The 27,813-nt window shown below is 35.4% G+C and overlaps 1 protein-coding gene across 2 annotated transcripts; it reads left to right on the top strand.

Moving 5' to 3' along the window:
• Positions 1–405: 405 nt before the first annotated feature.
• LOC306866921 (tyrosine-protein kinase CSK-like) lies at positions 406–26,157 on the top strand. 2 transcript variants are annotated; one of them, XM_079412367.1, is made up of 13 exons: positions 406–962; positions 11,020–11,132; positions 13,774–13,887; positions 14,710–14,822; positions 17,297–17,516; positions 22,631–22,724; positions 22,853–22,918; positions 23,118–23,217; positions 23,300–23,390; positions 23,502–23,575; positions 23,699–23,894; positions 24,000–24,086; positions 25,027–26,157. In XM_079412367.1, the coding sequence occupies exons 2-13, from the start codon at positions 11,118–11,120 to the stop codon at positions 25,207–25,209; spliced, it is 1,353 nt and encodes a 450-aa protein (XP_079268493.1). In that variant the 5' UTR covers positions 406–962; positions 11,020–11,117; the 3' UTR covers positions 25,210–26,157. The 2 variants fall into 2 exon arrangements, with proteins under 2 accessions (XP_079268493.1, XP_079268494.1); XM_079412368.1 differs by lacking the exon at positions 406–962 and adding an exon at positions 10,781–10,829.
• The last annotated feature ends 1,656 nt before the right edge of the window (positions 26,158–27,813 follow it).

The raw sequence follows: 27,813 nt of genomic DNA on the forward strand, positions 1-27,813 counted from the left end.
CACACACGCTAAAAACAACAACTTACACATAGTAAGAAATGGCTATAAAAACTGAAACAGAAGTGAAACAAGTAGTAGGAAAGAGGAGAAATATATATATATTTTTTTTTTATTATTTATTTAATGTGTGAATGTTTTTATCGTTGCAATTCCCTTTACAAGCGCGTGCTGTCGCTCCTGTCTCCAAATGCGAAATTACGAATCATACCACGGAAAAGGCTGCTCATAAATATTGATTACGTTGCTTGGTAACCCTCCAGAAGCGTCCATTTACGCAATCTCATTAATATTAACGAGACGTCATTATAACATCAGTCATTGGCCAGCAACCTACCAACGTATTGCGTTCAACAAATCACATCTCGTCACCTTATTAATATTCATAAGCTAAGCCTTCGCCGTAGTAGAAGTAATAAATTCGCGCACCGGTGAGACGCATGCGCACTACGCACTGGGATGTCTGAAGAAGTGCGTTTCCTTTTCAAGGGCCTGTATATGTGTGTGAGAGAGTGTGTGTGTGTGTAAAAGACAGCTGTAGCTCCTGGGTGTGCTGCGCTTCCGTAACGCTTAAAAACTGCTCACTTCAGGCGGCTTACCATTTAGCGACTTCTCCGGTCTGTGAAACGCTGCAACAGTAACGTTAGTGTTTTTAAGCCGAACCGTTTGTTTTCTCACGCGCGTTGTGTTTTTAAAATTGAAGCGCGTTCGGTCGCCGCTGTCTTAACGGTTTTTGGGGCTATATTTGTCCGCACGGACGAGCCGATCATCTTTTGTCTGCTTTGATGTTAGAGGAAAGCTCTCCGGAAGGTCTATTTTGCTGAATGTGTGAATGACCACTTGCACATCTTCTGTTGATACAATCTAGTGGGTTTGACCCACACATGGACTAAGTGGACAAGCCTAAAACATCTCAACTTTAAGATATTTGGACACCAAGGGCTGATCATCTACAGGACACATAGGTACTGTTATGTCATATGTATTATTATGCCAATATTATAGCTTGTTCTTAACCACCCATTTGCTTCTTTCATCCTTCTGCATGTCTAATGGGCGCATTGTGTTTTTGAATCTGAATGCGATGGTCTGCTTCCCAGCTGTCCAAATAAGAGCCACTTGAGGCTCCTGCATGAGACAAAACGTGTCTTTGGAGGTCCATCTTGATTTGTTAATCATCTTGAAGCATGTGTGCAAGATGCATTGAAAAATGCATTGGATGGTGCGTAATGGACTAGTCCCAGTTTGAGATGTACGGTCTCATTGCCAGTCCTGATTGGATCAGCAGTGCTGTTCTCCATCAGCATCATTCTGGGACTGTTATATTGGCATGGATTCGTGAGTGTTTATTAACAACATCTGAATGTGGGACTGGTCTGTAAATAACTGAAATGGGGTTTTTGGGACACCTGGGTAGCATTAAATTGTACACTTATTTACTACTAAACACATACAGCTCAGTCACTTGTAACCAAACCTAGAATGATTACATGATATTTGAAGGAGAAAAAATCCCATATTGAAAGGGCAGTTATTCAAATCACAGTAGAAAGGCCTCAGTGTTTTTTTCTTTCTTTTTCTTAGCCTTCATTAATATTAATGAGATGGATTTAGAAAGGTTGAAATCCAAAGGTCACTTCCTCCTGCTAAAGTGCAGATTTTAGAGGACCAGTTCCCCAAATTGTTACTGTCATGTTTCAAACTTGACTTTTTTATAGTTTTATTTCTTTTTTAAGAATATCCAGACCACTCTTGTTTTTCACATAATGCAAATGAATGTGGACTGTCATGCTTATGACAGTAAAAATGTCATAAAAATAGTTAATTATATCCAGTGCGCAATATTACAATGCTTGCAAGTAAAGCTCTGAAATGGGCCAAAAAAAAAATAATTACTTTTATTCTACAAAAATGGTATGAAGGGGTGTTGGTAATTGAATGTCTATTTACCCAGGTTATTATACACTATATATAATTACTTATTATGCAGATACGTAAATAAACATGAACTCAAATGATATATATATATAATTATTAAAAAAGTGTTTTATTTCAGTTTCATGTGCTAAGGCAATATTTCTAATTTTTATTTAGTTTACTTGTGTATTAAATTTAAAAAAAATTCTAAATCAAATACATTTAACTTGATATACTAAAATAAACTAAAACTTAAAATTAATAAAACCTAGGCTATAGAATCATAAATTATATAGACATATTTAAAAATGACAAAACCACACAAATGTATAAATAAATATTCAAACGAAAATGGAAAATATTAATAAAAACTGTAACAGTATCTCGGTTATACTAAAATAACACCGCTTTTTAATAATGTTGGATTTTTTTAATAGTCATTAGATCTGAAAGCTTCAGAGCATGGGAAGATTTTCAGTAAATAATGACTTATATTTCAGCATGTTTCTACCACAAAAATTCTTAAGAGTTGGAATATAGTGCAAAAGTCATGACTCTTTTATGTTACTTCTATGGTGCTTTTGGGGCTTCCCAGTTCCCAAATAAATTTTTAAAAAATGTCTTTTTTTCCCCCGTCCACTAAAAAAGTGAAGTACAGCTTTGGAACGACGCAAGATTTGAATAAATTATGACAGAATTTGTCATTTTGATTTTGATAAAACTGTTAACTGAACAGCTATTCTAGAATATCTCCTTTGTCATCATTATATGTGTATCTATGTATATTTTATGCCATTTCTGCCTTAATTGATTCATTCTTTGTTGCTTAAAATTGTATCAACTGTCCTTGTCGTCGCACATATGGCTGTTAAAAGCGGAGCCCCTCTTTTGAAGAGCATCAAAACAGCACTTCCTGTTCAGTTCCTTTAATTCACACCTGCAAGAGCTCCTCTGTTGGGCTTCATTGCATTTTGAAGTGTCTGTGAGAATTAATGTCTTTCTGTATTTCTACTTGGCTCTGTCATTTGCAATGGGATTTCCCCTGCTACTAAACTGTTGAGCTTTTCTTTTTTGTGGTGTGACTGCTCATTTTGCCAACAGTAGTCAGTTTTACCAACATATGCTATTTCCTTATTCTCATATACTGCTCAGTTTAATAACAACACTTCCTTACAGGGCCTGACACATGATACTGATACCGCTCATTACTGTCAAATCTCTTTGCAGTGTTATTTTGCCATTCAAAACAAGGGGACAGATACTGTCCAGCTGAAAAATTGCAATAAATGTTGTGTTATGTTATTCTTAAGTCTTCTGGTAGAGGATCAGACTTAAACTGAAGTGGTTCTAGTTGCATGTTTGATTGTAGAGCTCTTGTCTTATTTATGTTGGTCGTCTCTTTGCCTCCCTACTGTCACAGTGGCTTGTCGGTAGATGACAGAGCAGTGTAATTAAGCATCAAAGGGAGCTGGAGGAGCAGCTCTGCCCAGAGGGGAGAGCGTTTGCAGGGTCAGGCTGGTGTGAGACGCCCCCTGCCATGACACTGGCTAGTGTGGAGCTTAAAAAGCCTTGTGGTAACAGAACCGAAGGAAATAACTGGGAGTAATTATGAAGGCTAATGCTCAATTTGACCCTCATTTACTGGGGTTGGTTTAGCCTTGTATTTGCATTTTTTTTTTTTTAAAGGATGTTCAATCGAATCTTGTGTGTCTGTCTGTCTGTCCATCTTCACTTGTCACTTGTACTGTGTGTGTTTATATGCAGTGTATATATACAGTAAAAAGATTAAATAGCCATTAGAGTGTTATAATCTCACTTTTCTTAGTTCACATAATAGTTTAAGAAAATTAAAACAAAATATATTCAACCATATTCTATCATATTTAATATTTAAAAATGAAAATGGTTATTTTGTCAGCCCAACACTGCATTTCCCTGTGGCTTTTGTGGGAACGCTTTGTCTTCACTGTGGAATTTTGTGCATGAATATTAATGACATGCATGAGGAATTTATTGGTGATGAAGTATGAAGGGCCTCCCATAACATCACAATATCACGTGCAACTGAGAACTATTACTAAAATACATGTTGAACAGTTTAATGACATTTGTTATTGCAATTAAGTATTAATAGTGTGTAACATGCTCTAAAATTAAGGTAGATAAGTAGACCTATTTATAACTTAAAGGCCACATGATTCAAAACTAACATATACAGACCTATTAATAATATAATTTTAAATTGAATGTGTTTTGATTTTTGAATCATGGGGCACCTGGACCATAATTTTATTTTATTTATTTATTTTTTATATTAATGTTTTTGAAAGGTCTTTTAGGCTTACCATGACTGCATTTATTTGATCACAAGTACAAAAACACCAAAACAATGGGAAACAGTTATGGGAGCAGAACACCTGAGGTCACAATCTCTCAACCTGTTGGATCTTGCCCCAGTGCACTGATTGTAAAAGTTTCACAAGAAATTCACATACCATAATGCTTCTTTTCACTTTAGTCTTCACCTTCTCATTCACATTCAGCAGCAAAAGGCCAATAATTACCTTTACAAAAAGTACAATAGTGGTTCAGTAACTGTTTCAGATTGTATCACCATGATTATCATATTCATGCAGCTATAATTCTTTTCATGCCAAAAAAAAAATGGTACTTACCATGCGTTTTCTCATTATTTTGGAAATATCAGAAGGATTAGGATTTATTTGTCTATCTAACTAATATCTGTGCTAGACTCGCATACTGTAACTACAATATCATATCCATGTCATAACTACAGACTAAAGCAGTTTGTTCAGCAAAGCCTTTCCGAATAAACTTCAAGAGCAGTAACGCTTGAAAACGAATATATATACGCCTGATATTGAGCATTTCCCTCTGAAATGTTCATAGTTCCACCCTGACACATTAGCACTTCATAACTGATTTAAAAATAGAGAGCATATCTCAGCGGCCCTCCTGAAACACACTGACTGTACTCATTAAATTAACATGCTGAAAGATGCCCCATTTGTGGCAGAAAGGGAGAATTGAAGAGCATCCAAATGTTAGGGTCGTACGCTGACCCATAGTAGTATTTTGTAAGCATCCTAATAGGTCAGATGTTTTGTTAAGAGGATGTGAAGTAGATGGATTTAGGGGATGAAAGGCTGTGAGGCTGGAATCCGCTCTATCTCCGAGCACATCACGTCTCTGTTCTCTCTCATTGAAGCTGGTTTCCTGGTTCCTCGTGTGGCCTGAAGGCAACTGTCATGCCTCCCCTACTGAGTCTCACTGCTGCTCTCACACGTGCTTCACTTTGAACATGACGGCATAAATCACAGTCTGTGACGTTTTGTTCAAGTTCAAGTTCGTTTTATTTGTATAGCGCATTTACAACAGCCACCAGGCTGACCAAAGTGCTTTACAGATTATACCACATACACAGAAAACCACTGCAAATGCACACTCACCTCTACACTTAAGCCTAACGTGAGGGACTACCAACAAAGTCTGGTCACAGGATCATAGGCTTCTGGACGGAGTGTAGAAATGAAGAAGTTCAGAGAGGTAGACAGGGGCTAGGTTGTGCAGGGATTTATGTACAAAGAGGAGAATTTTAAAGTCTTCTCTGACAAACCGGCAACCAGTGTAAGGATTTAAGAACTGGGGTGATGTGTTCATGTTTACGACACTTTAAAAGAAGTCTGGCCGCAGCATTTTGAACAAGCTGAAGATGTGCAATTTGACACTTAGATATACCGCAGTATAAAGAACTGCAGTAATCTAGACGAGATGTAACAAAAGCATGAACAGCCATTTCTAGAGTTTTAGGAGTGAGAAAATATTTAATTTTGGACAGTAAGCGAAGCTGATAAAAACGGGATCCGATAACAGAAGAGATATGTTTATCAAATTTTAAATGCTGGTCAACAAGAACTCCTAGGTTCCGAACCCATGAGGATCTAAAAACGGATAAACTTTCTAACTCAGGGCTTATACACTGAGAGTTCTCATTGGGACCGAAAACAATTACCTCGGTTTTGCCTTCATTTAGTAAGAGGAAATTTTGGGCTAGCCGTGATTTAACCTCCTCTACACATTGCAGAAGAGAAGTAATCGCAGTAGAATTGTTTCTTTTGATTGGTAAATAGATCTGAGTATCATCTGCGTAGAAATGAAAAGACACGCCATGTTTACATAGAATAGAGCCCAGAAGTAGCATGTAGAGAGAAAATAGAGAGGGAGCTAAAATAGAGCCTTGTGGGAGGCCACAGGTCAGAGATGCTGGGGAAGAGGTAAAATTACCCAGCTTCTCTAAAAACTTTCTGTCAGACAGCTATGACTGAAACCATTTCAGGACGTTAGCTTTTAGACCTACCCAAGACTCCAATCTAGATAATGGTGAGGAGTGGTCTACGGTATCAAAAGCGGCCGATAAATCTAGAAGAATAAGAACCAAAGAGTCTCCGGAATCAGTAGAGAGGTAAATATCATTTAACACTCTCAACAGGGCGGAAATATCTCAAGAAGCTTTCACAGAGAGCAGCAGGCAAAGTGTTAACGGAAGGATTAGGAACAGATTGAATGATTGAAAACAAAACCTTAGGTTTAGAGTGATTAGTTTCAATTAAATTAGAAAAATATGCAGCTTTCGCAGGCTTAGCTGAACAGTGTGGCCAAACTCAGTGCTCTCCTCACTGCAACACTCCACCGATGTTTGTCCTTCTGTAGGTTTCTCCTATCTCGACATATGACCATGAAGCTCAAATAGAGTGACCATCAGCTTCTTGGTCACCATTCTAACCAAAGCCCTTCTCCATCAATTGCTCAGTTTGGCCTGGAGGCCAGCTGTAGGAAGAGTCCTTTTTCCAAATGTCTTCCATTATGGATAATGGAGGCTACATGCTTCTGTGACCCTTCAATGAAGCAGAATTTTTTTTCTGAACTCTTCCACAGATGTGTGGTTTGATGCAATCCTTTTTTTTTTAATTTAAAAAAAAAAAAAATTGTTTAATCTCAGGGCTTGGTCTTTGCTCTAATATGCTGTTAGACGTTTTAATAAGACGTGTACCTTTCCAAATCATACCCATTCAATTGAATTTGCCACCGGTTACCTTCACTCAAAGTGTGGTAATATTTACAAGCAATATACTCCTGAGCTAAATTTAAACTGTCCCAAATAAGGGTATGAATACTTATGCAATGGAATCGTTTACGTTTTTTATCTTTAATAAATTTGCAAAGATGTTAAAAAACCTGTTATTTGCTTTGTCATTATGGTGTGTGGTGTAGATCGATGTGGGGGAAAAGTCATTTAAAGCAGTTTAACATAAGGCTTCAACATAAAACGTGAAATAAATGAAGGGGTTTCAATACTTTCGCAAGGTACTGTATATGTGTGTGTATATATATATATATATATATATATATATATATATATAGATAGATAGATAGATAGATAGATAGATAGATATATATATAGATATATATAGAATCAAGATTCTTGAGTGTTGTCCTTAAAACCAAAATCGAATCATTTGACCCAGCCTTGATAGAACTGGGTTGGAGCGTCCAGTTCTGGCATACAAAGACACTTTTATCGAAGTCTTTGAATAAAAGGAAAGGCTTTGGTTCTACATAATACCCTCTGGAAACTTCCGCAGTCCCTGTCATCTTCGAGCCACCAGAGTTGCCTGGATTCAGTGCCAGTGAGCTGACCACTGGCCTCCAGAAGTCTGCTGCAAGTCTGCAGATACTCAAGGAATGAAAAGTCCTCTTGTGTGAGGCGTAGCCCAGCCGATGCAGTCCTTAAACAATGATATCATTTGTAACAAGGGATTTGCCAAGGCACACCCCGAAATTGTTGCTGATCACAGAAAAGCCTCATTGATTTTGATTGGTGAATGCATTCTTCTTTGAATGTCAGCCTCTTGTTTTCTAAATGAGCCGTTTTTGTGGTTGGATGTTGCTTAGATTTGGCAGTATCCTGCTTTTTTGATGTGCCACACATTTTATTTGTCGGTGTGCACCATCTTTAGGTGTTTTCACATGATTGCATCATTTGTTTCCCTCTGTTACGGTTGTTTAGGCTGAGCTTAAACTCAATAACACCATCTGGACGATTTCCACAGCTTAGTGTCAGTGCGACAGTCAAATTATTTAATGCAAGTCGGAAATGTTACTTCACATTTTTTCACAGGGCCTGTTTACAGGGTTAGCATATGATTTCTATTTATGTTTCTAGGTGGTTGCTAGGGTGTTATGGGAAGATTCTTTGATGGGATTTTTTTCCAGTTGTACAGTTTCAGAGGTCTGCATCAAAGTTTATTGCATGAAGTTAGAGGGATTGTTCAAATCTCTACTGCAAGTATATGTGACAGAAGATTTATGTGATGATGAGTAATAATAATGTATGCCTTAGTAAACAACACTTATAAAGTGTCTTAAGCACAGGTAGCTTCAAGTGGCAAACAAGTGGATTATGAGTGTGATATTAATAGCTCATTGCTTTACTTGGCAAGTGCGGTGAAGAGAGGCGGTTACTTAAATTGAAACAAAATGTCTTCCTGACACTTTTTGCAGACCACTTGTGGGATTATTTTATTGCACCATCATTTAACTAATTTTTTTTATCTTAGTTTTTTTTATTATTATTATTCCTTTGTTTGTCTTGTTTTAGTTGTTTTTTTATTTATTTAGTTTGTCTTGTTTTTTAATTTTGTTTAGTTTTTAATTTTGGTTTGTGGTTTATTTTTAGTTTTCATTTTGTTTAGTTTATTTTTGTTTAGTGGTTTTGTTTGTATTTTGTTTTGTCTTGCTTTTTAGTTTTCATTTTGTCTTGTTTTGTGGTTTGTTTTTATTTTTGTTTTGTTTTGTGTTTTTAGTAGGGGGTTTTTTGTGTGTGTTTTCTTAAAGCACAACACTCAATTTTATACAATATTTAACTTGCTCCATGTCTCTCATTAAGGGGTTCTTGGCCTAAAAAACACTGATCTACTATGATACAAACAAAATGGTTTCATTCTGCCCTGAAAAATGAGTGCTTTAATTCCTTGTACCTGTACTCAGGCATTTTGAAAAATAGCAAATTCGGACATATTTGAAATGGCAAGCTACTACAACGACAATTAGTTTCCTGTCTTTAGATGATTCATGCTATTCCTATGTTTGGGGAGTATAAAATTAGGTAGTCCGAGCAGCAGGGGAAGACTGTGTTTTTAAAGGGAAGTTTGTTATATCCTCACTGTAAGGGGTTCTGTGGATTAAGCCGATGTTGGTGCACTTTTTGCCGTCTACTGCTCTAGCCAGCACCCTTCAACCCATAGTGCTCATCACCCACCAATGCCTGCGTGCCAATACAGGAAGACCGTTTTCGTCTCGGCAGCTCAAACAGGAAGTGATTTCATGTTGTGGAGCTTGCTGCAGCTTTCAAGCCAGAGCTACTTTGCATTGAACAGATTGGCAGTCAGCGTTGGTTGACATATTAATGAGGTCAAGGCGCTCAGTGTCATATCATATGTAGTTCACAAGCACACCGCATGCACCGTGCTTCTTGTGAAAATATGGTGGGAGGATTGAACCGGTGTGAATTTCACTGTTACACACAAAGAATGATAGAAAACTCTTGCAAATAGCTGCAAAAGGTATCAAAACCAACGTGCACCACTTTTGAAGTGAACAAAACAGAGCTCATTTACTTTCTTAATGAGCATTCCTGTTTATATTGTGCATGAATTAATGGCACTGACGAAGAGAAATCAAGGCCCTCATCTTATTTTTGTTGAAATGCATCACATTACGAAACAAAATAGGTTGCGAATGCAGTTTCATGTTGACTTTTAAAGCTCTTTTTCTGTTTAAGAATAGATAGGCTAACTTGTTAGATTTCCGCCTACAAATAACTGCTCAGTTGCGGCTACGTTTTCTGTTATGTTGTTCACTTCTAATGTAGAGCAGAAATGTTTCAGGTAAATTTGGTTTCTGCTTCAAGGTGCAGTTTAAATCCCATAAGAAATCGCCCCTATCTGCCTGCTAATTTGTTCCCATGAGAGTGTTACGTGAGGATGGCAGACTTGCAGGTATCATTTGTTTTAAGTTTAAGTTCAAGTTCAGTTCAGAAGTTTCTTCTCCCTACAAAACTTGTCATAGTGGAAAGAGAGCAATAATAACTTCACGTTGCTCAACACCACGAAAGTGAAAAGTTTTTGTTGGTTTTTTTTACTTCTCGTTTCTGCTTTCTGGAGTTCTCAATTCTCAAGCTGTGGTGTGAGTTCATTTTTTCCATAGTAATATATTTTTATTTGTGGAACAGCACAGTTTTATTTAACCTCATGTTAACATGAGGAGACCAAATCTTACAGCCAGATCTTTGAGTAAACAGCACTAGATCTAATCTTGTAGCCACTTGGACCAGAAGAATCAGACGGACATGTAAAAATCTGACTGACTAGCATACTTCTCTGAAATCTGTAGTCTAGCATGAAAAAAAAAAAAAAAAATGTATTTAATTTCACATATTTAAGTATAAATAAGGGCAACAGTCTCCAAAAATGGATTTACAAAAACCCTAAAAATGTGTTTGTGTACATATATATTTATTCTCAAAACAAGAAGTGAACTAATCTGTGATTATGGCCTATATAGAGTTACTAAAAGATGTCAATCGTTGGCCATATATGTTCATCAGTATATTTAGGTTTTGTTAGAGGCTTTTCCAAATGTAAAGTGTTTGTTTTAAGGCTGGCGTGATGCCCTCTGCTAACACTGAATATTTAACAGGCTTTTTGCAAGCCTGCTTGCTGCTCAGCCTTTCTTCCTGTCTAAGGCATCGGAAAATCTACAGCCGCCACTTCCCCTTTGAAAGTGTGTGTGCTTGAACTCTATTTGCTGGTAAACAGTGTTTGCTGACATGCTTGGTTCGTCTAATTTTGAGTCATTGCTTAAGTTCATTTTCTGTATCTGTATTACTTGTAAATACTTTTCAGGATTTAGCATTGAAGCGCATGCTCAGTGTTTTTAATGTTATTTGAGTGTTTGATTTAAATAGTATTGTTATTTTAATTTAAAGTGCATCCAATAATGACTTTTTTTTTTTTTAATTCACAGATCTTTGGCCAGTACTGGCTGCAGCTGTACGCCTCAGGCTCAGCTCTGATGTTACCAGCTGAAACGGGTCGACTGTGAGAGGACGATTTCCCTCAGCTATGTCTACCTTTGAGGTAACACAAACCTTGAAATGTTGCCATTAGGATATAATGTGAATTATGACTATTTCATTTATACATCATCCTGTTTTAGGGCTGTGCGATATGACGATATATATCGGATGGACGAAATAAAAAGTCTATCGTTTCATATTATGCTCTATCTTTTATTTCATGGTGTCGCAAAATACATTGTTTACGTTAATACTTTTTCATCATTTGGATGACTGCGATCTTTACACGCCATCACGGGGCGTGAAGGGGAGACAGAACCAGGTGGAGAACAACCAGAACAAAACGAGGAGCTCGTTCCTTTGTGTGGCATGTGAGAGGAGCGCACTTTTTTGCCGCTTTATTGGCTTTGAATGATTACATAAACACACTTATATGCGTCAATCCCCATCTTTGCAAGTATCCTCATAAACACAGTGATTTAGGTCTTAAGAGAGAGCAAACAGCTGAAAAAGAAAACGCGTATGTAACAGTATATTGGATCCGGGCTTCAGTCTTAAAGGGGAAGCTGTCTAAAAATTCATCCTGTCTGCTGTTCATATTAATCAAACAGTGCAGAAAATCTCTCACTGCTCTTGACTAAATCACTTTTGTAACTTGAAATTAAAAATAATAATGATGTATTTATATATACATGTCTATACTTAATACACATGCTAATTATAGCTAGATAGATAGATAGATAGATATAATTAACAGTGAAGACTAATTAATTTACACAATGTATGTAGCATTTCTTATTTATTGTAGTTTTTTCTACTATTGCTTGCAATTAGTTTCTTATCCTTATTTCATCACTGTGTATTTATCTTCAGTGAGCTTGAGGGGTTTTTTTCGTCTCTTTTTAAGGCTTGTATTAGTTTATTGACATTGGTGGCAAGGATTGTGAAAATTCTATGGTATCAAAGATTTTAATATCATAAAAACCTTTTTTTTTTTTTTATAAATAGGGTAAATGTACCTATTAAGCTCACCAAAATCTACATTGAGACATTTTTAGTGCACAAGATATTGGTTTCAGTAAAAAAAAGTTATGTTAAAATAAAATATTAATCTCTCACACAAAAATATTGTTATTTTAAATGACAAAAGCATTTCAATTAAGATATACATCATTAAATTCAAAAAGTCTGGCTGTGCTTAGTGGGTACATTTGTGTACCCTTTAAGCACACCCCTGTTCCCATTAAGCTCACATCATGTTTTATTAAAGATTCTTGTTTATTTTAAGGAAAATGTTTAAAGAATAATTGTAAAAATATATATTTTTTGAAGGTACAAAGTCAATCACAAAAAAAAAACCGAACAGTAAAATCAAGAAAAAAGGCACTAAAGTCGATCAGTTATATATTCATAGTGAAGTGTCATCTAAGCACATTGCAACATCTAGACTAGTCCACCTTCATCTAAGTAACACGTTCAAAAATCAGATAAAACAAACCAATAAAACGTTTAATTCATGGTGATGAACACAGAAACTAGCCTCATTATGAAACCTCTTTTTAAATGGATGTAAACTTATCTATAATCTCTTATGGCTGGAATACACTACATGATTTTTGCCCTGATTTTCCACAGATTTACAGTCTGGAGAAGTTGATGCTAGTTGCCAAAGATCAGAGCCAGTCTGCAGATTTGAGTCGACAGAATCCATAGAAAATCAATTAACTTAAAGTGACAGCCATCAGTTAATATTTAAATCTGTTTATGAAGTATTTACATAGACGTTCAATGTGGAAGAGCTTAAAGAGAGCACACTGAGCTTAATTGGAGCAGCAAAATTTTTTAATAAATTTCATGTAATATTTATTAAAATAACAGGATTTTGCTAAATAAATAGTCTAGGTCATGTATTAAGTTCATACATATTTTAATATGAACAACTATTATTAACAATATCTATGAAATTATACTTTTTCTTATTGATGTCACTGAAGTTGTGTGATTGTCATAGTAGTGCACCCTTTAAGCTCACCTTAAAATAATATGAAATCTTTCAAAATTACAGCACTGTAAAACGACAGAACAGCAATAAACTCAGTTTATAATATTATGGATGTAAAAGTACAAGCCAGTAATGCCTGTGAGGTAATATATTAGCGTAGCACACGATCTTCTACAGCTAGTCAGCTAACTGTGTTCTGTAGCATCTGCGCTGTGCTGCTAAAACTATCTTTTGGATCTAATGTAATTAGTTCCCACATCCAAGTTCCAGGCTATAATATGTAAAAGTCTGAACATTAATCTCTCAATTTTACAATAAGTAGTGAAACTTACCCAAAATAAAGGCTTAAACATCTAAAAAACACACATTTAAGGGGCTCCTCTTTTGGTGAAAGCTTTTAGACCGCTTTCAAAATGGCCGCCAGACAGTGTGAACACATGGAGACTCAGTGTGCAATGATCTGATTGACTTCAAATTATAGGAGGTGTATAGTTGGTTAAGACATCAAGTAGGATAATAAATATTTTCTTTTTATAACATGAGCTTAATAGGTATGTTTACCCTAATTATATTGTGATATATATCGTTATTGTGATATAAAATTAGTCATATCATGATATAAGATTTTGGCCATATCGCCCACCTCTATCCTGTTTATACATCAACGGCTTTTTTCTTATATGCCCATTCCCCTCTCTAGACGATCTGGCCCCCGGGCACCGAGTGTGTAGCCAGGTACAACTTCTCTGGAACGACCGACCAGGACTTGCCTATGTGCAAAGGAGATGTCCTTACTATAATTGGAGTAACTAAGGTAAATTTCTGAAATGTTAGAATGACATATTTAGATTGTCATCATTTATACATCCTCACCCTCAAAATGATTCTTTTAATTTAAAAAATAAAACTTAATTTGAGAATTTTTGTACTCTAATTAAAAGTCTGTAGTCAGTAAGATTTTTTAAAATGTTTTTGAAAGAGTTCTCTGCTGACCAAGGCTGCAATTATTTGATAAAAAATACAGTAATATTGTAACACATTAATACAATTTAAAATGTGGTTAAATAAATTTTAACATTTTAAAATGTAATTTATTCCTGTGATGCAAAGCTAAATTTCAGCGGTATTACTCCAGTCTTCAGTGTCACATGACCCTACAGAAATCATTTTAATCATGATGATTTGGTGCTGGAGAAACATTATTATTATCAATGTTGGGAACAGTTATGCTTCGTAATATTTTTGTGGAAACTGTGATACTTTTTTTTTAGGATTCCTTGATTAAATAGAAAGAATTTTTGCAAACATTTATAAATGTATTTCCTATAAATTATTGATCAGTTTAATCCATCTTCTCTTTGAATACCGATCCCAGACTGTTCAATATTTGTAAAGATTTTAAAGGAAATGTTTTCCAACTAAGTATATTAGGCAGAGTATTTCCGCTACTTTTACCATACAATAATAGTGAATAGGAACTAGTAGCTGCCATGGTCCCAAAATGCAGCGTGAACATCCTGCTGAATATCTTGTTTTGTGGTTTCTGTAAGAAATTGTCATATAGGTGTGGAATGACATGAGCTTAAAAATAAAGGAAACTATTCATTTAAAATTGTTTGCGGGTGATTCCCTCCAGGATCCAAACTGGTACAAAGCGAAAAACGCAGCAGGACGAGAGGGCACCATACCAGCAAACTACGTTCAGAAGAGAGAGGGTGTGAAATCAGGTGGTAAACTGAGCCTTATGCCGTAAGTACATAGTTCAATTGCATGCATTTTTTATACATATAAAACACAGTTTGTCTTCACCGATCCTCACTTGAACTACGATAAGAGAGTGTTTGTGTACATTTCATACATACAAACATTAGCGAGCTATATTTAGCATGTATCACTGATATCATCACAGATCACCTACTACCGTATATATCTGTAATAATACACAAATGTCTTCCTGCTTTCCGGCCCACCACAATAACCCAAGGACTCCTTTGAATCGGCCAGCTGTTTAAAATAGAAGTAGAAATCAGAGAGTTATACAAATAGCAGGACTCAGACCAGTGGAAAAAGTCCATCTCTCAGCATCTGATATGCAAAGGCCAGAGACATGCATCACGATTAGGGTTCGGTTGTAAGAGAGCATGTGATATTCTTCAATTACTTGCTGCTTTTAGTAGGAACAATGGATATAATAGTGCTGACGTCTCAGTTTTATTTAGCGTGGCAATACAGTGTCAAGTGAATCCTTCAAACTTGATGTATGGGATCTGGATGTCTGCTTTTAGCCATGTGTAATGGAAGGTTTAGTTTTAGATGTGTTTGGCTTTAGCAGATTGTGACGGTAGCAGCCGTCTTGTGCACAACTTTGGTTTATTTTCAATTGTGTGTATGTATATGTGTGGGCAATTGGGAGATACAGATTGGATGTTTGTCATGCCAGGGAAGCCACAGAAGGGCCAGGCAAGGCCAGCGCTCCTTTTGGAAGCCTGTAATTTAGCTTCTTTTTCTCAGTCTTGTGCACAATATTATGTATCTGAATCAGTGTTTCTCACTAAATTGTCCCAATAGCTGGTCCTAAGTACATACTAAACAAAACAATACTATTCTATGTGACACATTTTAGTGTTTTTAAAGTCAAATGCCATGACAAGCAACACTGTTTTGGTGATCGAAAGTGTTCATGAGTTTTTGACTGATTCATGAAAAGAACCAGCTCATAAGAGTCATTATGAACCAGACTCTATTTATTGTTCTAAAATGCTTTTATCCAAAGCATCTTTCTAATGAGGAACATCACAAACAATCAGTCATCATTCGGTTAATTTATACTAAATACTTCTTTTTTTTTTTATACTAAATTTATACTTTTATACTAAAAACAATACTATAGTTGTAATGTATTAGGATTTTCTACAGAAAAATACTGTTTATATAAAAAATATTCAGAGTATCTGTAACTGCTTCATTAAAAAAATCTTAAAGCACTTGACTGATTCAAATTGATAACTTTCATGAGTCTGTTTGACTGATTCATTAAAAATACTGGCTCAGAGTCACTTGTACAGTGACTGAATTTATATTGTATTGGATTGAATTTATACAATTCACAATTCAGGTAAACTACAATTAGAAACAAAACAATACTATTTTCTGACACCTCTTAATGTTCATAACGTAAAAAATACCATTACAACAGCATTTTATTTATTTTTTTAGCATGATTCAAAGTGTTAACTCACAAGTTCACAAGTCTTTTTCCACTTAATTAATTTAAAGAAACCGCTAATAAGAGCCATACAATGACCTATTCATTAAAAGAACAGGATCTCAAGAGTCAATCGTGAGTCAATTGTGATCGGACTACATATTCATTTATATAGCAAACACTCTTATCCAAACATCACAAGCAATTTGTTTTAAATTGCCCCTATTATGCCATTTTTAAGGTTGCTAATATTGTTTTATGAGTGTCCTAAAACAGGTTTACATGCATCCAAGGTCAAAAACCACTTTAGTTTTCTCAAAAAATAGCTTTAAATTTACCTAATTTCTAAATGATTCCTAAACGAATCGTGTGAAACAGTTCAAAGAATCAGTCTCTCTAAACCCCTCCTTTTCGTGAGCCCTTGCTGCTGTGATTGGTCAGATGTGGCAGTCCTTTGTGATTGGTCTACCGCTTGCAGCACGAATGACAGCCCATGGGCGGACATTATGCAAATGTGTTACTACGTGACGTACAGCCGTAACAGAATAAGATTCGAATTCCTGACGACTCGTTTAGGCGATTGTGAGCGGACTCTTTTTTTGATAGACAATAACTTTTATATATTGTGCACTTTTGGCTTCACAACTTTGCAGAAAGTTTATGTTCACATACTGCTACATGACACTGCGTGCAAGGTAATATTCAAAAAGGCATAATAGGAGCACTTTAATAAAAAAAAAAAAGGATCTCTGGCCTTTTCATCTAATAATGAATCAACGTGTCAGACTGATTCAAAACTAAAACTTCAGGGTTCCTGAGTCTTTCTGACTGGTTCATTAGCTCATAGGAGTCATTTGTTAGTAAGTGTGTAATGCTTAAAGGTTTTATGCACTTTACACTTTATAAACTTCAACTGACTGAAAACTATGCTTCATCAGACCACAGCAAACTAATTTTACTCTATGGCTTGTAAATGATGAACAGAGCAAACACATGTCTTTTATCTGTGGTCACTCAGATGGTTCCATGGAAAGATCACACGCGAGCAGGCCGAGAGGCTGCTTTACCCCCCAGAGACAGGCCTCTTCCTGGTGCGTGAGAGCACCAACTACCCCGGCGATTACACCCTGTGTGTCAGCTGCGACGGCAAGGTGGAGCATTACCGCATCATCTACCACAACGGCAAACTGTCCATCGATGAGGAGGAGTACTTTGAAAACCTCATGCAGCTCATGGAGGTGAGGGTTACTGCTTATGACCTGGTTTAAGTTTAAGTTGTTGTTTTCATAGCTAACACCTCTATTTATGGTCTTATAGATGATTGATAAAATACTTCTATAGTCAGCACAAGCACACTCCAAAGTTAGCCCAGCGGGTTGTGAAACCAACAGTCTTATTCCTGTGAGTCCTCTCACCACCTCCGTCAACATTTTCAAATTGATCGCCACACACAGATACAAAAATAGCCCTAACAGGAAGTCAGTCCACATCAGACGCGCTGGCTACAGAGATGGGCCAAGCATTATGATAGACTCCAGGAAACAATTTTTTTACACGCACACCTTGTGCTTTGAGGTCAAAGGTTCAGTCCAGGCTTGCTGGAGGAAGTGACACTGCTAATCAAGAGCTGTGAAATGAAGGTGGTGTTTTATGGAAAGTATGTTCTGTGGGTGTTGTTCGGGAATGAAGGTTTTTTTCTAGTTGAATGTCACACTAACTCACAGAATGCCCCTTACATATTCATTTACTATTGAATTTACATGAAACGGCATACTTCAGAGAAAGCATTTATTTACATTTATTCAATTAGCAGACTCTTTTATCCAAAGTGACTTACAATTGAGGAATACAATAAGCAATTCATTATAAAGAGGCAAATAGACACAGGAAGTGCTTGCAATACAAAGTTTCAGGCATTGTTCAGAGTAAATGCCAGCTAGACAGGGAGAGGTTAAGGAAAGAAAGCAAAGTTTTTTTTGAAGATGAAGTCAAGCAAAATGAAATGGAAATTGTTATTGATTACATGTATTTTTTATATTGTAGAATTTTTATATATGTTTTAAATGTATAATTTGCTAAATATTGTATACTATAATTTTATATGTGACCACAAATCCAGTCTTAAGTAGCACGGGTATATTTGTAGCAATGGCCAAAAATACATTGTAAGGGTCAAAATGATCGATTTTTCTTTTATGCCAAAAATCATTAGTATATTAAATCTGCAGTCCATAAGTTTTGCCTCTTTGTCGCCATCTCTGTTTGAAAACCTGGAATTGCAGCTCTGTGTGGAATTATCTTCCATGCATGGGGTTGTGCTCTGGCACGGCTCCAGCGCGGATGAATCTAAGGTTTTGAGGAGTATGTGTGTCAGTCACCGCACCGTTGTGGATACTTAGGAATCACAGATTCCAAGATACTTCTTGGAATATATGACCTAAATAAGAATTTTCCCCGTATATTGTCATCTGAACAAGTAACAAGTCTGCCTCGTTTGTTCTGACCAACTGAGGAAAAAACCATTACCATAAATCACGCTACCAATGGTAATTAAATCTAACGATCGGTTAGCTCATATCACATCTAACCATGCAAATTATTATTATTGTCTTACTTTATTCTCAAATTATTAATATTAACAACCTCAGCATTGCGTGACTATGCATATAGTGTGTATTAGCATGTAGATTTCAGTTTCTGTACAGTCTAATCTAATTGTCATGCCATTCGAATTTCATATTAAGAAATTCTTTAAACCCAAAAAGCAAATTATGCTCCCTTCGAACTGGTGTTCTTTAAAATAGAAATCTTGTGTCAGAATCTATCTCTAATCAGAAGCACATTTAAAACTGGAATATAATTTAATTTCATTCACATGTGTTTCATAAACACATATTCCTTTCTGGATAACAATCTGACATCAAAATTATAAATTTAATTATTCTAGCTGCTGTGAGAAAAGGCTAAACGATCCGTCACCTGCAGGATCCTCACATGCGATAGCCTACTAGCCGGGACAACTTGACGTAATGATGCAGTGCCATGCTCGAATTTCCCGGGAAAACCTAACCGTACCACTCAAATTAGAAAACATTATTATAAGATAACTGTTGTGAATCGGGCTAAAGTAAGGTGATAGTTTTGAACACTGGATGGTTATGTACTTGCTCAAATATGGATTTCGTATCATTTTTAACCCAAAAAAGTTATGGACTGCAGCTTTAAGTAAAGATCATGTTCCATGAAGATATTTTGTAAATTTCCTACCTTAAATATATCAAAACTTAATTTTTGATTAGTAATATGCATTGCCAAGGACTTCATTTGGACAACTTTAAAAGCGTTTTTCTGAATATTCCGATTTTTTTTACCCTCAGATTCCAGATTTTCAAATAGTTGTATCTCGGCCAAATATTATCCTATCCTAACAATTTCCATACATAAATATATACATTTCATTTTGCTTTTTAAGTCTATTTTGCTTTAAGTATATTTTTATTGAATACAATTCATACAATTAATTTATCATTGTACTTACATGACACTGATTACAACATACTTTAGAGAAAGCAAAATTAATTTGTTTATATATATATATATATATACACACACACACACACACACACATACTGTATAACTAAATACCAATATTACTAATAATAATTATGAGAATAATTATCAGAAGTTAAAGTTAGGTTTTTGCGTAATATAATAATAAAGATAATAACAATAATGTCATTATGTATACTAAAGTAAAAGATAGTAGTAGCTTTTTATTTAATTTTTTCATTGATATGTTTATTATTGAAATGTTGTTGTTATATGCATGTGTTAATTTTATTTAATTTCTTTATTTTCTTAAATATGTGGGTAGATAGTATTTATAGAGTTGTAACTTTTTAGTTTTAGTTACTTTTTCTTATTTGTAAGTCGCTTTGGACAAAAGCGTCTGCTAAATGACAAAAGTAAAGTAAAAGTAAAAGTAAAGTATATACAGAAATTACTTTTACTTTTCTATAGCAATTTATATTTAATTTATTTTATTTTATACGCACTGTTTTAGCAATCTGCTTTAGTATAATAACATAAAAAGCTTTTTTGCAATTCAATTTTACGCCATATCAATGAGGTTTTAATACTTCAGAATACATTTATTAGCTGTCTTTTGTATTTTAGGAGGCGGATCATCATAAGAGGATCATCATATCTGGGGGTCCTTGATATGAGAAAGTTTAAAAACCCCTTTATAACATAATTAGTTATTCAAATATTCTTAGGCAAGCAAGCACCACTTAAATTTTCATGTGCAATCCACTTTGGCAGCCAACATACAAGCTTTTTATTGGCTGCCAGTGTTGCTATGTGATTGCTAAGGTGTTCTGAGTGGTTTTAGCGTGTTGCTGTGCAGATCATAGGGTGTTCTGGGTGGCTGTTACTGGCACAAATCAGAAGAGTCCATCCTTCATATTCTGGGCATTGCACACCTATTCTCAAACAGGCCTCATCATTTGAGGTGACATTCAAGCCTGTAGCCTGATGAGTGCACAGCTAATGAAAAGAGAGGCTTAAAAAGAACCGATTTACATAGATGTAGGATGTAAATGACTCATTTGTATAATTTTACATATCTTTTTTTTATTATTATTATTGTTCCACTGTCCATTGGCCTCATTAGAGACGGTCTGTGTGATTAACCAGTGATCCGCTCTAGGTTCTGCTCTGGTTATTTTCGATTGGGGTCTGGGTGACTTTAGTGGTCAGAGGCACTATGGGTTCCTCAAGTCTCTCCTCACCCTTTCTCTTACGGAATTCCACACATTCTTTAGTGTAATTTTGGCTACAGTCGCCCTCTCTCTCGCTTTCTCCCACCCTTATAGCCTCAGCTGAACAGTTGTGCTCTTTCCAAAGAAGTGGACGAGTCTTAAACAGTCTACAATAAGCCTTTATGTTCATAGTGATTAAACTACCGCAGATAATCTTCTTCCCACAATCCACTCCATAAAATTCATCAGAAAACCAGTGGAGAGATATTCAAAATAAAAGCTGCAAATTGATACTGTCCACTGTTGTCTGTAATGGCTCATGACACGTTAAATGAAACCAATTAAAAAAAATAAAAAATACATTTAGCAAGGATGCATTGAATTTATCAAAAGTGACAGTAAAGACATTTTATAAAGTTACAAAAGATTTCTATTGCAAATAAATACTCTTTTGAACTTTCTATCCATCAAACAATACTGAAAAAAATATCATGGTTTCCACAAATATATTAAGCAGTGCAGTTGTTTTCAATATTGATATGAAATGCTGCTTCAGCTTCAAAAACCCCATATTAGTATGATTTCTAAAGGATCATGTGACAATGACTGGAGTAATGATGCTGAAATGTTCAAATGTACAATATTACAGTTTTTACTGTATTTTTGGTCAAATAGATGACATATTTCATGAGAAGCATTAGAAAGATCTTACCGACCACAAACTTTGGAACATTACATAAAATGTTCAACAATATTGTTATTTATGATGGTTAGTAACTTTAGAAACTATTGTGTGTTACCAGGGAAATGATCAATACGTCCAAGAATTACTGCAGTTTTTGTTGGAGTGTAGACATGCAAATGTGTTGTTATTTTGAGCGCGCGTGTTACAGCGGCGCAGTTCCTGGAACGGTTGATAAGGAAGTGACAAAGAGGAAGCGAGCGCAGGTTCCAGATCATTTCAACAGCCCAATCGATCACGTTTCATTCATGCAACAATATTATGTCGTCGTCTGGCCTCACGGTTATAGCGTCCAGACATATAGAATCGCAAACACGTATTTCAGCACTGAAATGATAAGAATGCAGGCGCTTGTGTGGACTTGTTCATCTGAGGAGAGGAAGCGGAACCAATAAAACATACGTATACAACAGCGACCTCTGCTGGGCATCACAGTTTACTGCGTTGGATGTGCTTATTCTTAAAGGGATAGTTCACCCAAAAATGATTTTATCAAAAATATGTTAATTTGTGTCCGAATATGAACGAAGGTCATACGGGTTTGGAACGACATGAGGGTGACTAATTAATGACAGAATTTTCATTTTTGGGTGAACTAACCCTTTAAAACGTTTTTAAAGCTAACAATACATTGTATTTCATGAGTTATCGTCTATTTAAATGGCACGTTCAAGCCCCAGTTTACTTTTTACAGTCGTAAAGTGTCTTGATTTGCATAATTCAGTCAAATGTTAATTTGTTTGAATTTATTGTATCATGGTATTTACATTAACATTTTACCATGATACCTCCATGGTATATCGTTTGTAAATTAGCTTAATTAGTTTTTTTTTGTGTGTTTTAACAGCACTACACTAATGATGCAGATGGACTTTGTACCAGACTTATCAAACCTAAACTCATGGAGGGGACTGTGGCGGCCCAGGATGAGTTCTCAAGAAGTAAGATACTTACTGACTATACTCGCACATGAATTTGTTGATTTATAGAGAAGTAAAATGCTGCGTGGCTTCAGGGTTTGTTTTATGAAAGATATTTTAATAGAATAATTAATCTTTCTTTTCCACAGGTGGCTGGGCTCTGAATAGAAAAGAACTGAAGCTCATCCAGACTATTGGAAAGGGAGAGTTTGGAGGTGCAGATACTTTTTTTGTTGTTAAGAAATAACACCTATATCATTGAAACTAAATTAATTTGGTTCAGGCCCAGATTTTACATCGTTTAGCTTATAAAAATTAACACAAATATATTCATAGCATCATAAACTGCACAGGCAGCCATTAATTCATCAGAACTTGCAAGTGTTAGAAAAATCTGCTCTTTTTGGTTCTTAGATGTGATGGTCGGAGACTACAGAGACAAGAAAGTAGCGGTGAAGTGTATCAAACATGATGCTACAGCGCAGGCCTTCGTTGCAGAAGCTTCTGTCATGACGTACGCCCTCCCCGATTGACAGAGAATAAAAAATAATAAGGCTTTTATATTTATATATCAATATTCATGTTAATTGTTACAGGCAATTACGGCATAATAACTTGGTACAGATGCTGGGGGTGATCGTGGAAGAGAAGGGCAGCCTCTTCATTGTCACTGAGTATATGGCCAAGGTCAGTGAGTGACCCAAAGCTGTTGACATAGAGAATAACAGGATGTATACATTCAATCTAGTCTTTAAAGCATATAAATCATTATTTGAATGTCTTAATTTCTTTTTTCAGGGTAGCCTAGTGGACTATCTGCGCTCCAGAGGACGTAGTGTTATTGGTGGAGATCATTTGATCAATTTCTCAATGTGCGTTTCTTTTTTATCACATCTTTTATTGTATTTTTTTAACCTTGGCACTCATCCAGCTTTGTCTTGTTAGTAATGTTAGTCAAATGTTTTCTTCATTTATTTTCTTTCTTTATTATGTAGGGATGTCTGCAAGGCGATGGAATATCTTGAGGCCAATAACTTTGTGCACAGGGATCTGGCAGCTCGTAATGTTTTAGTGTCAGATGACAACATAGCAAAAGTCAGCGACTTTGGCCTCACCAAGGAAGCATCATCTACTCAAGATACAGCCAAACTGCCTGTTAAGTGGACTTCACCTGAGGCCTTAAGAGAAAAGGTATGTTTCCTGCTTTTGTTTTAATGTTTAGATACATTTTAAAATAGAGATATTTTTAAAACATCCTCTTATCATGTTTTATTTCTACCTGTCTGTCTGAAAAAGGCGTTTTCCACTAAGTCAGATGTATGGAGCTATGGCATCTTACTGTGGGAGATCTATTCCTTTGGTCGGGTACCTTATCCAAGAATTGTAAGTCACTTCAAAACATGACTATTATTATTTTTTAAATATTTTTTTATTTGTAGTTTTTCATAAACGCAATTATTCATTTGACCTAGTTTAAATTAAAACTACTAAAATAAATAAAATATTATAATCCGTACATTTTAATCCAAATTCTATACACCTCAAAACAGAAACATGACCGATAAAAAGTACATTTTTAATATTATTATTATAGTTTTATAAACAATTAAATTTACATTTAAATAAATACATTAAATTGGATGGTAATATAATGCATGCAAGCCACAAAAAAGAAGGAACATGGCCAATAAAAATACGGTAATAGGAAAGTAGTTTTTAAAATTATTATTATTATTATTATTATTATATAAGAACAATAATCTAATTTAAAGTAAAATAGCATATTAAAATCTATACTTTTTTATAACCTTAACCTTATACCAGAAACTTGACCAATAAGAAATACTTTTGTAATTATTATTTTAAATAATAAAAACAGTAGTAGTAGTAGTAATAATAATCTAATTTAAATTAAAATAACTAAAATAGGATATTAATACTCAAGTCACTTCAAAGCAGAAACATTACCAATAAAAATACATCTGTGATCATTTTGATATAATTTACAATTATTTTTTTTATTTGATATTATTATTATTATTATTACTACTACTATTACAGTTTTACTAGTAATCATCTCATTTAAATTAAAATAATCTAAAAAATATATAATAATTGGGATATTATAATTAATGCATTCTGTAATTTTTTTCTGTTAATTTAATTTAAAATATTTTTTTGTGTTTTGCACGATTCCTGCACAGCGAATTATGTCTGATTCCTACAATTTTAGTATCAAAACAAATTGTACCAGTAGAGGACACTGTTGTCTACCTCAGCATATTTTTGCTAAGTCGCGGTGTCCTTTCCTCTGTTCTTACAGCCTCTGAAGGAAGTTGTCCCGCGTGTGGAGAAGGGTTATAAAATGGACGCCCCAGACGGCTGCCCGGCGGTGGTGTATGACATCATGAAGCAGTGCTGGATTCTGGACCCTGTGGTGCGTCCCAGCTTCAGAGAACTGAGACAGAAACTTCAAGATATCATAGCCAATGAGCTGTACCGATAAAAGACAAAAACTAAAGGAAAAACACACGAGGAAGACCTTCACGGGACCATTCTCATACAGTCTGACCAAAATCTACCCTTAAAGCAGCGAACTTGAAGAAAAACATTAGCAGAATTTTCTTTTGCAAGTGCACTTTTTTTTTTCTACTTTGCATCGCTTTCATGGCTTGATTTTTTTCATTTTGGGGAGGCCGGCCTTCTCTACAACAACTCGCCTCTTTTTGATTTAGAAGATCTTCAGCCTCCTCTGATATGTCCTCATAAGCTCCCTTATTTTGGTTTTTTTGATTGGCATATAGGATTTTCTGCCTAAAAAATAGAGAAAATCAGCTAATATCATCAGACAATAAATATCATGAGACATGCTACATGACGGCACCCATAAGGCTGGTTGTCTGCAAAATCTTGTAACCAAGAACAATAATTGGCACTTAGGGAGACCGTATGCTCATCCCAAACAGTTTTCCGTTCCAGTAGCCAGTAGAGTATCTTTCTTCCATTTCACAGTGCCTTTATGCCAGAAGTCTGTCTCGCCCCAGAGCTTGTTTTATTTTTATTTTTTTAATACGCTGTTTAGAAGCGCTTGAATTTCCTGCTGTCTTGCCCATCTTTTCAAACATGCGTCAGTCTGAGCCTCAAAACCCAGAAAGGATGAATATAAACATTGTGGGCCTTTAAAAAGAGGTGTGGCTTGTGTGGAAGCTGGATTGCTTTAATTAAAAATAAAAAAATATAAAAATAATAAAACTGAGAAATTATACAAAAAGGCTTCAAATACAGATTTGAGAAATATCTGTGATGTATGTTGACTTTTGCGAAGGACTTAATTTTATCTTGGTACTTTTCATATTTTTTTCTTTGCTGCCTTATTTCAGAAAAAATCATTCCACCTGAACAGTTTAATAAAAACAAAAGATAAAGACCAAAAATAAAAAGGCTACCAAAAAGCTTTGAATGTGTTTGTGCGTTTAAATGTAACTCTACGGTCTTTTAACTTAAAGGTCAGTCAAGGAAACTGTAAATGCACCCAGAGAGGAAACACGTCATCTATACCAGCTTCTGCCCATTTAGCAGTGACCCAAACAGTCATGACATGTGACAGATTTTCATCATAAGGTTTGACACACGTATGTGCAATGGTAATAATAATCCCGATGCGCTTGGCATATGTGACATGTTTTGAAAATCGCGTCACATGCTCCTCCATCAGGATGTGATTGTTCTCTGGTCTATTTATAGGATGCTGTATTTCTGCTCGGTGCGTGTTTCTCGTCAGCAACATGATATCAAGAAGAGGAAGATTCATGAGCATGCAGCTAGAACGAAACCTGAACCACTGAACTGCTGCATTCGTGGTTTTCTGTGAAGGTGAATCTACCTTTGGTGAACAAAAGCACTGGAATGAAAGCATACCAACACAGAGAAATTTTTGCATTTCCATTTTTGATATACAAATATTTGAGGTCGCTTCTTATGGTGAGCTGCTACTACTTATAAATTATAATTCTGGAAAGATTTCATTTTTTTATTTGTACAATATTTGAAAACTTCTACTAGAATTTTTTTATTTTTTATTATTACAAGTGATCTCGTATAGGCCTATAGATTTGTCTATTTCTGATTTATTAATTTTATGACATGCAAATTTGTAATTAAAAAATAAAATAAAATTAAATATATAAATCTATTTAATATATAAACATTTTTCTTAAATATATACATGCGTGTGTGTATTTATTTATATATATATATATATATATATACACACACATAGCACACACGTAAACAAACTTTTTTTTTTTGTAACATTTCAAAAAGTGAAACTTTCATATATATTTTACATTCATAACATGTAAAGTAAGACATTTCAAAAGTTTGTTTTAATTTTGATGATTAGAGCTTATAGCTCATGAAAGTCAAAAATCAGTATCTCAAAATATTAGAATATTTACATTTCAATTTCAATAAATGACCATCCCTACAGTATAAATTCCGGGTATCTCTTGTTCTTTGAAACCACAATAATGGGGAACACTGCTGATTTGGCAATGATCCAGAAGACGAACATTGACACCCTCCACAAAGAGGGTAAGTCACAGAAGGTCATTACTAAAGGTGTGGCTGTTTACAGAGTGCTGTATCAAAGCATATTAAATGCAAAGTTGACTGGAAGAATTTGGGTAGGAAAAAGTGCACAAGCAACAGGGATGACCGCAAGCTTGAGAATACTGTCAAGCAAAGCTGATTCAAACACTTGGGAGAGTTTCTCAAGTAGTGGATTGAAGCCGGAGTCAGTGCATCAAGATCAAGAGTCACCACGCTCAGACGTCTTCAGGAAAAGGGCAACCAAGCCACTTCTGAACCAGGAACAACGTCAGAAGCATCTTACCTGGGCTGTGGAGAAAAAGAACTGGACTGTTGCTCAGTGGTCCAAAGTCCTCTTTTCAGATAAATGTAAATTTTGCATTTCATTTGGAAATCAGTGTTTGTAGTCTGGAGGAAGACTGGAGAGGCACAGAACCCCAGCTGCTTGAAGTCCAGTGTGAAGTTTCCACAGTCAGTGATGATTTGAGGTGCCAACATGCCTGACCTGAACCCATATGGA

The sequence above is a fragment of the Barbus barbus genome (genome assembly GCF_936440315.1).
Source record: "Barbus barbus genome assembly, chromosome: 48".
Lineage (NCBI taxonomy): Eukaryota > Metazoa > Chordata > Actinopteri > Cypriniformes > Cyprinidae > Barbus > Barbus barbus.